Source organism: Salminus brasiliensis, chromosome 23, assembly GCF_030463535.1.
Source record: "Salminus brasiliensis chromosome 23, fSalBra1.hap2, whole genome shotgun sequence".
Classification (NCBI taxonomy): Eukaryota; Metazoa; Chordata; class Actinopteri; order Characiformes; family Bryconidae; genus Salminus; species Salminus brasiliensis.
Window position 1 is genome coordinate 2,155,731 of NC_132900.1, and position 15,747 is coordinate 2,171,477.

At 42.3% G+C, this 15,747-nt stretch overlaps 1 protein-coding gene across 11 annotated transcripts in view; it reads left to right on the forward strand.

Annotated features, from left to right (window-relative positions):
• Positions 1–15,747, forward strand: part of st3gal3b (ST3 beta-galactoside alpha-2,3-sialyltransferase 3b) — an 86,887-nt gene that overhangs the window by 49,620 nt on the left and 21,520 nt on the right. For 10 of the 11 annotated variants that reach the window (XM_072669254.1, XM_072669253.1, XM_072669256.1 and 7 more), the window contains 3 exons: positions 1,977–2,040; positions 2,754–2,849; positions 3,646–3,832. In XM_072669254.1, the coding sequence (XP_072525355.1) occupies positions 1,977–2,040; positions 2,754–2,849; positions 3,646–3,832 (347 nt within the window). Of the gene's footprint in view, positions 1–1,976; positions 2,041–2,753; positions 2,850–3,645; positions 3,833–5,278; positions 5,345–15,747 lie in introns of those variants that run through there. The other variant, XM_072669263.1, reaches the window with a different exon arrangement.

The following is a 15,747-nucleotide window of genomic DNA, read 5'->3' on the forward strand; positions in this document are numbered from 1 at the left end:
CCAAAGCTCCACAGGTGATTATCTTCAGTGGGGAACCCTCAGGGCCTTCTGGGCCTTTTTGGAAAGGTCTGCTGGTTCTCATGAACTCAAATGTGTAAATGAATCACTTTATTTAGTAAGAACTTTTCAGACAAATCAAACCCAAATTTAAAGTGCTTTACAAGTGAAAGAAGCCTGTGGACTAATATTACAGCATGGTGTAGCAGACCAGAGCTCTACTCTCCTCGGTAAAGGGTCAGTGGAGCATCACCATGATATTAAAGGCAGTCTTAGTTTCAAGAGTTTATTGTCATGTGCACTGCAGAACCAACAGTTACGCTGTACAATGAAATTCTTACTTAGAAGTTCCTCCATTTACCGACATTATCTTATAAATATTAATTTAAAAAGCGAGAAACAAAATAATTATGATAAAAAGGGGGGGGGGGGGGGGTGTTCAGGACCCTGCTGGCTTATGGATAGAAACTGTTGTTCAGTCTGGCTGTCCTGTACTTCACGCTCCTGTAGCGTCGGCCCGATGGTAGAAGACTGAAGAGGCTGTGTTGAGGATGTGTACTGTCCCTGACAATGCTGTGGGTCCTCCTGAATGCCTGAACTAAAAATATAACAGAACAATAAAATTTAAGATTAAAATGGACATATTACGCAAAATAAAATGCAATAAAAAGTCAAATATAGAAATAAAATTAAAATAAATAGTACAAGTAAATAAAAACTGAAGCCCTATTCAGACGGGATTGTTTTACATGGGGAGGTAGTGTCATTGTACCATTGGCCGATTCACACAGGGTAAGAATCTCATCTCACAACCCATGTATAGTAATATGAATGAAATTTTACAGTGGAAATGAGTAGTTAGCACATATGTAGGCTATAGGCCACACTGCATAGTGACACTTCAGAGGAGTCCTTTGGCTCTTCTTCTGGATTTGACCGGCCTGAGGTGGCTGAACCATGCTTGGAGAAGCTAAAGGTCTTCTTGAGAGCATTCGTCCCGGAGGAACCTCCTTTTCCACAGGATATGGTGGAATATTGAGCCACATTTTGATTCGCACAGGATTTATATAACCTGAGGTTAAGTTTACGGTTAGTTTTATAGAAGATAAAAAGTGCCGGAGTCTTTACGGGCCAACGCAGAAGAGCATAGTCCGTAAGGGTGGTGCCTTCAGATGGGACTAAACTCACTGAGATACTCTGGTAATAATTAATTACACTACTCCACCTCCCCTTCTAACACCAGTCCCGTCCCAGTAGGGCTTAAGAAAGTACAATAAGGACTGAATGGTTTTCTCGCATTTTTGGCTTTACAGGAAAATATCGGGATGGTCGTTGACCTCCACTGTTTAGCAACATTAGCCTCATATCTCCAGCTGTAATCTAAAAAATAAAAATCGGGACACCAGCCATATCTTACCTGGCTGATTATATCTGAGCTGAGTGGGAAATACCTGGTACCCATCCCGAAACGGTCCTTCGAGTTGACCTGTTTGTCCTAATTAGTGAGGAGTGCGTCTGTAAAGCAGAGCTCGGCCCGGTCAGTGTTTTTGTTTCCCTTACTGGGAAGTCGAAGTGCCTGTGCTGGTATCAGAAGGCCTGGGACAGCGAGCCGTGGCGTCTGTCTGCGCCGGATTCTCCACACGGGCATCAGAGGAATGCTCACTATGACCAAACACCTCCATAAATTGACATCAGGAGCCGCTGCTGACACGCTCCACATCCGAGGGCTTTCAATTGTGGACTTGCTCGCAGGAATGCAGTTGTTTGAAAATGACATTCCTGTTTTACAGGCAGCTTTTTCCATCGCCCAGATTCCGCTTCCCAACAAACCCCTTCAGCAGCGCTCGGGCATCCGACAGACCGGCAGACCACCGGCAGTCCGGCACTTCGGATATTAGAAAGCTATGTGCTCGGCCTGTTTCCGATGCTTCCCGTTTCTCCCTGTGATTCATGTGATTGTACTTGTGCTTCCTTTGCAGACCGAATCATAGACACAATCTTAACTGCCACAAAGAATTATGGACTGGGTCCAGAACTTGACAGGTGAGTGGGAGAGAGCATATGAACCGCACCAGACCACCATACACTTACAGTCTCACACAAACTGATTGTAGGCCCCTAACCCCATCACTCCAACCCTGTCTCTCAGCAGTGAGAGAGTTCTACTGTAGAAGCTCCAGATCTCATCAGATCAGATCAGAACATAAATCCAGTAAAAAGGAGAAACAAGAGCTTCTCATTCTGAAGAAAGAAAGTAGTGAGATCTTGTCGGTGAGCTAGTCTCAAGAACAGAGCTCGGTTCCTCCAGGGTTCTCTTGGACGCCCCCCAGTCCAGCCAGCACAGCGTGGAGGATGTGTTCAACTCCATCAGCAGCAGCAGCAGCAGCTCACCTGATTTACCATCATTAAGCCCTGATTTACCACCAAACCAGGTGTTGATCTGAGGAGAACTCTAAATAATACTAGACTCCATGAGAGAGGAGAACTCTGGAGATGTTCTAATGATGAACACAGTGATGGAGAACCTCCACCACCTTCTGTAGGAGTGTTATTATTAGTGTTTATTCTGAATAGCAGCTAATGAGAGACTGTAGCTCCGCCTCCTCAGTGTATATCACAATACCTACATTTAGAGCGTTATTAATATTCACCCTAATGAGAGACTGTAGCTCCTCCTCCTCAGTGTATATCACAATACCTACATTTAGAGTGTATATTTGTAATTTGTGCTTTTCTCTGGTTCTCTCTTGGTGCAGTTTGAGCTGTAAGAGATGTGTAATCGTGGGTAACGGGGGAATCCTCGCCAACAAGTCTCTGGGTTCCCGCATTGATGAATATGATGTTGTGGTGAGGTGAGTATTTACAGACAGCATGGCCTGAATTTACAGTGTGTGTGTGAGTGTGTGTAGGGTGTGTTATTTCTCACTGAAAGGCCTCTGTGTGGAACTCGGAGCTGATTTGTGGTCAGGGTTTAAACTGGATATGTGAAAGCGAATGAGGTTCGACTGCCTGAAGAGCTCAGCCTACTTTTTTTTTTATTGTGGCATCATTAAATTCATTCCAGCAGATGTAGATCTTTTTAGTGGTTCAGCGAGCATCACACTGATCACTTTCTCTACCTGCTGAAATGACTCTTGACACTTAAGCACACTTGGAAGGGGCTCAGAGTGGCTCATCTGTCTAAGAGGGTTGCAAGGTTCAGATCCCGAGCCACGTCGCTGGCCAGAGTCCGAGAGGACACAACTGGCTGTAATTCCATTTCATAGGAGGTGCACGTCAGGCTACGGCGTAGGATACAGTGTAGATTCATTGCAGAAGCTTAAATTGGCCCCAGATACCGCAGGACACCTTCTTGTGGAGTCAATGCCTCGACGAGTCAGATCTGTTGTGCAGGCACAAGGCAGTGGTGTTAATGTTATGGCTGATCGATGTATACGTTCGTTTCAGACTGCGTCTTATTGGCTTGTGCTCCTACATTCACCATGACGATGCCGTTTAATCTAATGTCCAAATACTTTTCTGTCAACGTTCTTTGGCTTTGCCTGATCTGTAGCTAATGGCTTCACTTCACTGAATACAAGATTAGGCAAAAACAAGGAAAGCGAAGAACATCTTTTTGTATGTGAAGTCATGCTGATCTCCTTATAGATTAAACGAAGCTCCAGTGAATGGCTACACCAGAGATGTCGGCACTAAGACCACCATGAGGATTACATACCCTGAAGGAGCCATCCAGAAGCCTGAACGCTATGAGAAAGATTCCCTCTTCGTCTTCATCGCCTTCAAACCTCTGGACTTTAAATGGCTGAGGCAGATGATCTTCAAAGAGAAACTGGTGAGGCTGATGGGTTTTTTCATAACACTGTTGGCAGTGTATATCACAATATATACACAATATATAAAGTGTTATTAATGTTCACCCTAATGAGAGACTGTAGCTCCTCCTCCTCAGTGTATATCACAATACCTACATTTAAAGCGTTATTAATTATTATTCACCCTAATGAGAGACTGTAGCTCCGCCTCCTTAGGGTATATCACAATACCTACATTTAGAGCGTAATAATATAAACATTATAACTAATATGTATGTATTTTGTGTGTATATGTATATATATATTTGCTTAATTTATGTGTTAGTAACCACCATACTACACTGGTCAACATGAGCAAGTTGAAGACATCAAGGGCATCTTTTGTGTCTGACCCCTCTAATGAATGTCAAACTTATGGATTTCCATTTTCACAACAAAAGAATTTAAATAGGAGCTTCTGTATTGGTCCACACTGAGGGAACTCCACTTATTGTTCCCTTTGTTCCATTTTTGATGAGCAGAGAAGTCGGTTCCTGTCAGGCTTGACTGACGGCCAGTGAATTAGCCCTTTAATCGGGAGGGGTCGGCCCGGCTGAATGAGTTTCCTCTTATCTCTGCTGAAGAAGGGATGGCAATTTTAATGACTCCACTTCCATTCAGCTTCTTATCGCCCACCGAGCACACAAGCACTTCACTTTCCTCTTAGTTAGTAGCTTCGGAGAGGGCAAGCCCGGTGTAGCTCAAGGGCACTGCTTTTTTTTTTTAAACGCCTGTCACATTAACCCCTTAAAGTCTGCAAGTGGGTCCACACTTCAGCTCACAGTGGAGGTGAAGGGAAGCAGACGTCTGAAGCTCTAATAATAATAAAAGCTCCTCACAGAAAGTTCTTCACCTAATGGTGATGAAGACGCTGCCTGATGCCTGAGACACTGTTCTACCAGAGTTCTGAGAAGAGTTCGGCTCTAGAACCTGCTTTTAAAATCAGATCATTAAAATGGTGGAGGGATACATGCTGCAGGGTGTAGTGCGGCTACAGAAAGTAGTCCCTAAAGAAAACTGCATTAGTTCAGATTCTCTATTCACTGTTTTACCATCATCATCATTATATTCCATATCCAGTCTACTGAATGTTCCTGAAAACAGTGGAAAACCCTCCTCAGACCGTTCCCCCGACTCTGTGCTCTCAGACATATGGACAATTCTGAATTCTGAGCAGTATCGGTGCTCTTTATTGTCGATACTGATTCGGTATTGGTTTCGGTGCAACAATATAAAATATATTTTTAAATTCAGAATTGTATCAGATATCATTAAATAATATCATAAAATCAAATTGTGGCAAAGTCTGAGGTTTTTTTCATTGTAAAACAAACAAACAAACAAAACAACCATAAAGAAAGTGTCAGAGATTGGTTTTGTTCTGTAATAGTCTTCTATAGAAGCTCTTCCCTGTGTTTTCTCCTCAGCCGAGGGCGAATCTGGCAACCCTGTAGTCCAGGAGCTCACAGCCAGCACAGCTGCATGACTTTAAGGGAGCGACAGCGCAGTGGAATTTTTACAGGGTGACATTTGTCAGTACGCAAGAGGCTCAGCAGAGGAAGAAAAATAGCGGCTTGTTTGATTAGCCTGCTTTTGCCTTTGAAAGGCCAGATTTTTTTTCCCCGGAATGTCAGATTGTCGGGGACAGGACAGTGGAAAAGCATGCAGATAATGGATCTACCCTCTGGCATCTGATAGATTGCCTTTGATCTCATGGTAGCAAGAGTTTCCTTTTTTCTAAGTCAGGGGTCATGAAAGCTCCACAGACTGCCGTAATATTGGTAACAGCGCTTATAAAGGGAACCCCCAATTTGTAGCCCTGTGTTTTACATTCTCAGTAAAATAGAAGAGTTTGGCTGAAGATTATGGCTGTTTGAACATTATCTCACCTCTTACATGTGTAGGGTCTCAGCATGAGTCACACTTCAGTCCCTCATCTTCATAAAAATCCAGTCATAGCAGTTACTGGACAATTCATAGTGGATACTAAATTCATAATCAGTACTAAATCATTTACAGTACATACTAAATAATTCATAATGGATACTGAATCATTTTTAGCAGCTACTCAATGATTCATAGTGGATTCTGAATGGCTCATAATGTATACTGAAAATTCACAATGGATACCCAACAGTTTATAGTAGATTCTGAAAAAATCATAGTGGATACCGAATAATTTATAGTAGATTCTAAATAATTTATAATGGATACTCAATCATTCATAGTAGATTCTAAAAAGAATCATAGTAGTTACTGAATAATTCACAGTAAATTCTGAATAATTCATAGTGGATTCTGAAAAAATCATAGTAGTTACTGAACAAATTACAGTAGATTTCGAATAGTTCATAATGGATACTCAATAATTCATAGTAGATTATAAAAAGAATCATAGTAGTTACTGAATAATTTACAGTAGATTCTGAATAATTCATAGTGGATAATGAAAAGTTCAAAATGGATACTCAATAATTCATAGTAGTTACTGAATAATTTACAGTAGATTCTGAAATGTTCATAATGGATACTCAGTAATTCATAGTAGATTCTAAAAAGAATCATAGTAGTTACTGAATAATTCATAGTGGATGCCGAATGATTCATAATAAATTCTGAAAAATCCAAAGTGACACTGAACAGTTCATAGCGGTTACTTAATCATTTTTATTAATTAGTTATTGCTGAGCAATTTATAGATTCTGAATTATTCATAACATACACTGGATAATTCATAGTAGTTACTGAAAGACTAATAATTAGATTTATCATGTAAATGAATAAAAAGCCTGCAGTTTAAAGGGGGTTTCACATTCATATTCATTCTGTCACTTAAAACATTCATAAAACTAAAAAATATATAAAAATACAGCATTTAAAGGCAGATCTGCTCTCCCCACTGTGTGAACGTGGAGTTGATGGCCTGAACATTGTGTCACAGTAACACACATCATTAGGATTAAGGATTTCTCTTGTCCTCTTGTTTTTAACGGCAGTGATGTGTTTTATACTGGGCTGTTTACAAACCGGCTCACAAAACGCTGGCATTTATGAAGACGATTATACAAGGTCAGCCTCGCGCTCTAACACATCTTTTGTAATTGTTTTCCTTTTCTGGGCAACGGGAACACACAGCTGTAAAAGCTGTTTAGAGACCGGCGGTCTTCAGCGTGACCCTGCGTGTATGTATGAAGTTGTAGGAGTATCGTGTTTAAAGTGGCTTTTTTAAGTGTTTGTCACTTGACAAATGAGCTCCATCACCGCTGTGCATCCGTAATGAAAAATGATGCGAGTGTTGTCTTACCACAGATACTTAACATCGGTTCTGCTGAGGGAGCCTCGCGTTCCCTCACGTTCCCTCACGTTCCCTCACATCAGCCTCTACCTTGTTTTTAATGAGCATGTTCAAATGCTAGGATCGAGGCCTCGGTTAAGCATGACTAAGCGTTTTGCGAATTTACTGACTCTTAAAGCGATAGTCAGGCCTGATCATGGAGCTTAGCCGTCCTTAGTAAAGGGTTCTATATAGTACCAGAAAAGGGTTCTTTGACTCTTAACAATAGTGGAGGATTTTGCCGTTACTGGACAGTCCATAGTGGATACTAAATAATATACTATATACTAATACTATACTATACTAATATACTATATACTAATACTATATAGTACCAGAAAAGGGTTCTTTGACTCTTTACAATAGTGGAGGTTTTCCACCAAGCTGTAGAACCCTTTAACCAAGCAGAGAACCATTTAAGTGTTCAGAGAGTTCTTTGAGTTGTAAAGAACCCTCGAAGAACCTCCCAGTGTAAGGGTTTATTTAAGCCTTGGAGGTGTAGGCTGTTGTTGTTTTTCTTTTGTTAAGCGATTTTAAACGATTTTAAGTAGAACCAGCTACAAAAAGAGCTTTCCACCGATCCCGAGAACCATAAAATTAGGAACCGTTTTTACATGATTAATTACATACTAAAGAATTGCAGAAGAAATGCATTCATGGTTGATCAATATATGGTTAATTTAATGGAAATTGAGAAAGGGGTTTTATAAATATATACAACTTAATTGTTTTAAGACCTCCCCCTGACTCTGATTGGTCTTAAGCACTGCCTTAATTGTTCTAAGACCTCCTCCTGACTCTGATTAGTCCTAAGCACTGCCTTGATTGTTCTGAGACCTCCTCTTGACTCTGATTGGTCTTAAGCACTGCCTTGATTGTTCTGAGACCTCCTATTAACTCTGATTGGTCCTGAGCACTGCCTTAATTGTTCTAAGACCTCCTCCTGACTCTGATTGGTTGTAATCATTGTCTTGTTATAAGACCTCCTCCTGACTCTGATTGGTCTTAAGCACTGCCTTAATTGTTCTAAGACCTCCTCCTGACTCTGATTAGTCCTAAGCACTGCCTTGATTGTTCTGAGACCTCCTATTAACTCTGATTGGTCCTGAGCGCTGCCTTGATTGTTCTGAGACCTCCTCTTCACTCTGATTGGTCCTATACGCTGCCTTGATTGTTCTAAGACCTCCTCCTGACTCTGATTGGTTGTAATCATTGTCTTGTTGTGAGGCCTCCCTCAACTCTGACTGAGATTGATCCTAACCACTGTTTAATTTGTTGTAAGACCTCCCTCTGACTGTGATTGGTCCTTACCTTTTTTTATATATATATAAAACTACATGCTAACTGCTGCTAGCAGGCCAATTGTAAGGGTTAAGTCCTTCTAAATCCATTTTGTGGACATACGTGAAGTGTTTCAGGCATTGGAGATATACAGTACAGGGTTCTACGAGGAAGAGAACCATTTAAGAATTTAAATGGTTCATAAGGTGGTAATGAAGATCCTCAATTTTTAAGTGTTCCCACTTCGAGACTTTGTAGCAGTAAAAACTAAAGTAAGTAGTTTGTTGTGAATTACTAGTCATTAATAGCTCAATGGATCAAGAAGAGAATGTCATTAAATTAATCTGTACTGTAATTAATCATGTAATTATGAAATTACCTTTAAATTTCATACAGAACAGCAAAAACAGCAGCAATAAATAAAGTCGATAAGTTAAAAAAATGATGATCTTCATGACATCATCCCCCATGGCATAACCCCCCACCCCCCCGATACTGACCGCCCTTAGCAACGGTAAGTCACTTTTTCAGGATTTGAAGATACAATAACAGACACTGTCTTATTTAACCCTTGCGGCACGTCTCGGAAACACCAGCGCTGTGAAGAATGTGGTGTTGAGTGACTTGCGGTCAGAAACACAGTGGCCCTCTTTTTAAATATGGTGGAAAAAAACACCACAACACTCTTGCTTTCTGCGAGCAGCGGCTGCGGCGAGTCAGATCCATTGTACGCCGTTGTTTTTTTACTGACGGAGACAAGCCGGGAGTCTTAAGCGCACACAAAGGCATGCGCAACTGTGTGGACAATTAGCTTTTAGAAAAAGCATGCCTTTAGACCTGGGTCTAATCCTCAGATAGCACCGTCTCTTCAGTCGGCTCCCCCGCTCGCTCTCCCTTCAGTCCACTGCGCTAATGTCACTTTGAACAGTAGCGAGTGGAGGCTTTGAAGTGATTTGTTTCTGCGCTGCTTTGTACGGGACGGACGCTCCGCAGGTGGAAAGAATGCGAGTCTTTTCAGGACCTCGGCGGCATTCAAAGGGAAGCGCTGTTGGAGAGACCGATGCTTTCGCAACGCCAAAGACACTCCGGCTCACCTGACTCAACAGGTTCTCAAAGCAGGACCAAAGAAACCATCCTGGATCATGTTTTGGGATCATGGTCGCTGTAAGGAACCAGCACTTCTATTTTTGAGGTACACTCAAGGGTCCTAATGGTTCTAAACCATGGTTTTTGGGAAGACCTTTAATTGGAAAGCAAGGTTTATATCAGGTGGAGGTTCTTTAGACGTTAGAAGCATTGAAGAACCTCTTAAACCTCTCCTGATTTGAATTCCCAACTCGTTCAAGGGGTTAAAAAACTGCCCACTGAAAGCTCACAGAATCAAAGTGTCTTTATTAATTAATTTATTTATTTATTTATTGTGACGCTCTAAATGACCCGTTTTGGCACCTGTGTTTTTTAAATGGCGTAAGATTCACCTGACCATGCAAACCGATTTTTCACCGACGAAGCCTGTAAACGCCCAGAGGTCAAGACCTAACCTTTTCACACAGCCCACAAAGTGGTTCAGACGCCGGCGTCTACACTTTCGGAAACTCGTATTGAAGTTATTAAACCACTTTAGAGGTTGTGGTGCAAAGGGAAAGCTTCACGTGTCTCGAAGGGAAGAAGTGATAATACTGACAGAATGTGCAAAGCCGGTGCTGCCTCAGTCCCACTGGTGTTGGAAGCAGTGCAGCAGTTTCTAATCAAGCTGAGCGTAGACTGTAGAACAAGACCAAAATTGACTATAACAGCTTGTATTAGACGTGGGAAACATCTGTTTGGTCTAACTATGAAGAACATCTGGCAGAATATGTCCACACAAAAATAAATAAATAAAAGTTCCACCTTTTTGCCCAAAACTGCACAGAGGTTTGAGGTCTTATGCTGGGGTGTGCACCGGCTGCTGAACAGAACTACTGATCCCTGACGGTGATTAGCCAGGAACCAACTACAACCTTGATTGTTCTGAGACCTCCTCACTCTGATTGGATGTAATCATTGTCTTGTTGATTGTGAGGCCTCCCCCTGACTGTGATTGGTTCTAACACCTTCCTTTGTTGTTCTGAGACCTCCTTCTTATTCTCATTGTCTCATTTGCTGTGAGGACTGGGATTGGTTTGAAGATTTTTCCCTAACTGGGATTGGTCCTGAGAACTACCTTGATTGTTCGGAGACCTCCTCACTCTGATTGGTTGTAATCATTGTCTCGATTGTTGTGAGGAATACCCCTGACTGTGATTGGTCTGGACCACTGTGTCATTTGTCCTACAACCTTCCCCTGACTGCAATTGGTCCTAATCACTGCCTTCATTTTTTGAGAGATTTTCCCTGATTGGTCCTCCCTACAATGCTGTTTGTTCTAAGACCTCCCCGGACTGTGATTGGTCCTTACCACTTCCTTTGTTGTTCTGGGACCTACCCCTGACTATGATTGGTCCGAACCACTGTGGGATTGGTCCTGAGAACTGCCTTGTTGTTCGGAGATCTCCTCACTCTGATTGGTTGTAATCATTGTCTCGATTGTTGTGAGGACTACCCTTGACTCTGATTGGTTTGAACCACTATGTCATTTGTCCTACGACCTCCCCCTGACTGCAATTGATCCTAATCACTGCCTTCATTTTTTGGGAGATGCCCTGACTGTGATTGGTCCTCACCACTTCCTTTGTTGTTCTCTGACCTCCCCCTGACTGTGATTGGTCCTAAGCACTGTCTTGATTGGTCTGAGACCTCCTCTTGACTTTGATTGGTTGTAATCATTGTCTTGTTTATTGTGAGGCCTCCCCCTGACTGTGATTGGTTCTAACCACTTCCTTTGTTGTTCTGAGAACCCCTTCTCATTCTGATTGGTTGTAATCATTGTCTCGTTTGTTGTGAGGCCTTCCCCTGACTGTGATTGGTTCCTGTCACTACCATGTTTATTGTACTCACAACATACTCATGGTTGCTCTTACTTCTACCACATCATAGTTTGAAGGCTGGCATAACTTTTTAAGCATGATATCATATAATAAGCTCAACTTACATTTATTGAATACAAAATGTATTGTTTTTTTCTGCTACACATATGTGTGCTGATAGCTTGTAAGAATTTCGTTATATTTTAAAAGAGAGGTTAAAATGGAGAATATGAGTGTCAGCCATTGATCTGTTCAGCACTGCACTCCTGGGAAATGTAGTTACTGGTACACCATGTGTTTGATGTTCTAACTAAAATTTAATGATCAAAAACACGGATGTCAGATGATCCTCCCTGAAGTTGACAGAGGGAAGGAAACCTTTACGGTTCTGGTCAGTTATTACACTAATTAAATGTTGCTCTTAATTTACATGATTAAATGTGGCCAGTAGTTGCACATAAATAAAATGTTTGACCAACTAAATTCTTGCCCAAAAATTCAGGCTTAAAGATAGCAGTAAATTTAAATGTGGTCTTTTCTGCCGAACGCTACCACCCAGCATCAACAAAGACCTGATAGGTTGGGTTTCTCTGGACATGCCTGGAAACTTTTCCTCGACCTGTTTTAATCACCAGGAATAGATTAACCCCTCAGAGGTCATGGTGTCGAGTATGGGGAAACGAAGGGTCAGAAATCAGGACAGATAATGAGCAGGCGTCCAGTGTGATTACAGTAAACCGAATTAAAAGGTTTCCGGGGGTCATGAGGAACATATAGTCCCCCTGAGAATCTCTCTCCTTCACAATAACCTTTACCTGCTAATCCTCAAGCCTGCCGGGCCTTGTATTTATCTATTATTGCCCGTTTCCATGTATGTCTTAATCCCTCATTATTTCAGCCCTACATGGTTTGACTGGAGCTCTTACGGCTTTCTGCTTTCCTGCTTTATTTTTCACCGACGTGCTGAAATTCGTCTGCTAGGATCCAAACTGTATAGCGTCTCCTTCTTTGTTTATGCTGGAGCTTCTCTCTGTTGATGCCTGGAGAAAGCGTGGCTTTGTTTACTCCAGAGTCTCCAGGAAAGCTGACTCACAGAGCACCTCTAAAACGCAGCACTATGGTGGCGTGCAACCGCCGTCAAAAAATAGTGGAAATGCGTTCATTTAATTTAGTTCGGTTCGATTCATTTTTATTGTCATTATACTTCATAATTCAGAGTTCTACAGTGCAGCCATACACTGAGAGGCTAAATCCCCAACGCAGTAATAAGTGAGGATGTGGTACAATAGTGCAAGGACAATAGACAAAACACGAGACAGTGTGCAGAGACAATAAGTACAAAGACAATAGATACAATAAGTAAAAAATATACAAGTGCGAAGGTGTTTCAGGTGTGTGTGCTGAGACCAGTAGACCAGTCTGGTGTTGTAAACAGCATCAGTGCAGTACTAAGTATAGCAGCTAGTGCTCAGGTAAAGAGAATAGTACACATCTTATGTGCAGAGTGCTTACAGTCCCTGAGCTGGTGATCTCAATGTGTATATCATGAGTGAACTACAACCCAGAAATATGGCTAGAACCCTTTTTTGAACTTTAGAAATCTACAGTTCTTATTTGCATTACCTTACATAAACATATACAACATATTTCAGTAATAAAGATTGACTTATGCATGGTGGCATGCTGGTCACAGTAAGCTGCTCACATTTAGTAGCAATTACTTTAATTCAATTGAGTTCAGTTAATTTCAGTCAGCTTTGTCATTATACCGGTACAGGGTTGCACATAACAGCAGAACAGTGTTGGGCCTGTTCTCCAGTGCCTTGATAGAAATGCATAAACACACAATAGTGCAAATAGAGGAGGACATTTAAGCTAAGCTAACTGTTGTTACTGTACCAGTAAATTTAATTAAGCAACATTTTAAGCCTTTCTTAGAACACTTAAATTAGTTAATGCATGATTTGTTGTGACGTTATGCTTTATTGAATAAAACATTCACATATTTACACCATATGTCACCAAATGGAGGGCTGTCAGTCTATATAGAATATTAAGACCACGCCCCCAGACCGTTCTCAGCGAGAGGTGTGAGGAAGCAGATTTCTGCTTCGTGTTTCATAGTTAAACTTTACTGAACGCTTCACTGAACACTTCAGTTTAGTATCATACAAATAATTCAACATTAAAATGTTCTCCCAGGGGTTTAAACTCAGTCAAAAATGTCAGAAAACCCAATAATGTGGTCCAAATATTACCCAGTAATGGTTATAAAGGTTATACGCAATAGGTCAAAATTGGCAAAAATGGTTGTTACATTATTAGGTTTTATTTCATGTTGTTTTTACAGTGTTGGGAAATTATTACAGTGTTAAATGCTACAAGGCTTGACCCCTTAAAAAGGCTAGAGCACCGCTGTTGGGTCGAAAGCTTTATTACCAGCTTCTGTTACCAGAGAGTAGCTCCAACTACAGTCCATGTAGTTACTGAGTAATACATAAGAGCTCATTTCTGAACTATTACTGTTGAGACCTCATGATTGCCGCGTGCAGGAGCTGAGAATGGTCAGGGTTCTCCTAATAGTGGTGAATAGTGGTCAGACTGTGGGAGTCTGAACACACACATTTCACACGGCGGATAACCGCGGCGGGTTGGTCGGGTAGAGCCGGCGGCCGCAGTCTGAGAAGGAGGTAGAGGTGAAAGTCGGTACAAAGGAGCAGAAAACGGCCAAATGCTTCAGATTCCTTCTAACAAAAGAAAAACCATCAGAGTGTGGTGTGGAGGCTTTGGACTCTTTGTGCCGATAATGAGCAACAGGATCTCCATTTCGTCAACCTGACCCGCTTCGGATGAGTGCTCCTCCACACGCACTCGCCCGTGTCCCCCGCTGCCAAAACCTTCATTCGGAGGCTCCTTGAACGTGTCCAAGTGCCCTTAGCCCTCTCACAACTCTTCCGACAGCATCTGGAGATGTGCTACTTTAGCTTCAGCTTACTGTCACTACAAAGTATTGGGACACCTGCTCATTCAGTGTTTCTTCAGAAATCAAGGGTATAAAAAGAGTTGATTCAGCTTTTGTGGGAGTAAACGTCTCTGCTGTTCAGGGCGGAAGACATTCTGATAGATTTTGAAGGTGCATTGCTGTGAGGATTTGATTGCATTCAGCGACAAGAGCATTAGCAAGGTCAGGATGTTGGATGATGATCAGCACCCCACTTAATCCCAAGCTTCTTGACTCATTCCCAACCCAGAAGTACTGGATGGAGCACCACCACCATCCATCATTCCAGAGAACACAGTTCTTCCACTGCTCCACAGCTCCTCAATGCTGGGGGGCTTTGTACCCCTCTACTAGCCCACGCCTGGCATTAGGCAGCATGGTGCCAATAGGCGTACCATGTTTAACTGCTCCAGCTAGTGCTGTTCGGGTTGATGTGCTGATCTTCTCTGTGAACTCCAGCCACGGTATGGATTTGTTCAGTTTGTTCAGTTCCAAACTAGGTGTTAGACGGAAACTGGGAATGCTGGCCGTCCTCCAGGAGAGCTCTGGATGATTTCCTGAAGACTCTAAATCGGAAAAGATCAGATTTACACCCCTAATCTAGGCCTGTGTAGTCTTGGTAGCTCATTCCATAGCTTCTACGGCCTTGCCCTCCAAAATCAGAGCATGGCAGCTCACGAAGCGGCAGGAACACATCTGTCCTACAGCTTTCACAGCATGTTCTACAAGCAGTTTGCTCGACTCGAGCGGTCGCTGTAAAAACAGTCCATTTCACTTTAAGAGCCTACCTCCCCAGGCTTGCTGACCCCTTAAATATAACCCTGGAGATAAACAGGAAGCCCAACAAGAATGCTCCATGTTTGCCTGTCTGGATGTTCTCTGCACCTACAACTGAAGGCTTTTTCCAGTAGAACGTCCTTCCAGTGTAGAGTTGTTATGGAACCGGTAGTGCAGAACAAGAGCGTTCTTCTCTTGCTGAATATATGTGGGAGGTGGGTTTGGAGCACCTGTGGAATGGTCCATCTGATGGTTCATCAGAGCTATTTCCATGGATCACTGGCAGGCTATTTTCTGCTTTTTTCCCCTCCACTGTTCTGTAGCCTGAAGACACAGGTCGTGTTTCCTCCTGCAGTTCTCCTGGAGTCCTAAAATTGCCAGATTTGCTCAATACCACCAAGGCGGAGCACTCCCGGAGCAGACTGTGATCAAAGCAAGGAATTTCTCAAATTACCGGCTGGCTAGTGTTGAGATTCAGTTAGGAACACAAGAGCAGACCCTGTTAAGTTCCAGTGTACCTCTTGAAGTATAGACGCACACATGCTACCGCTTAAAAGT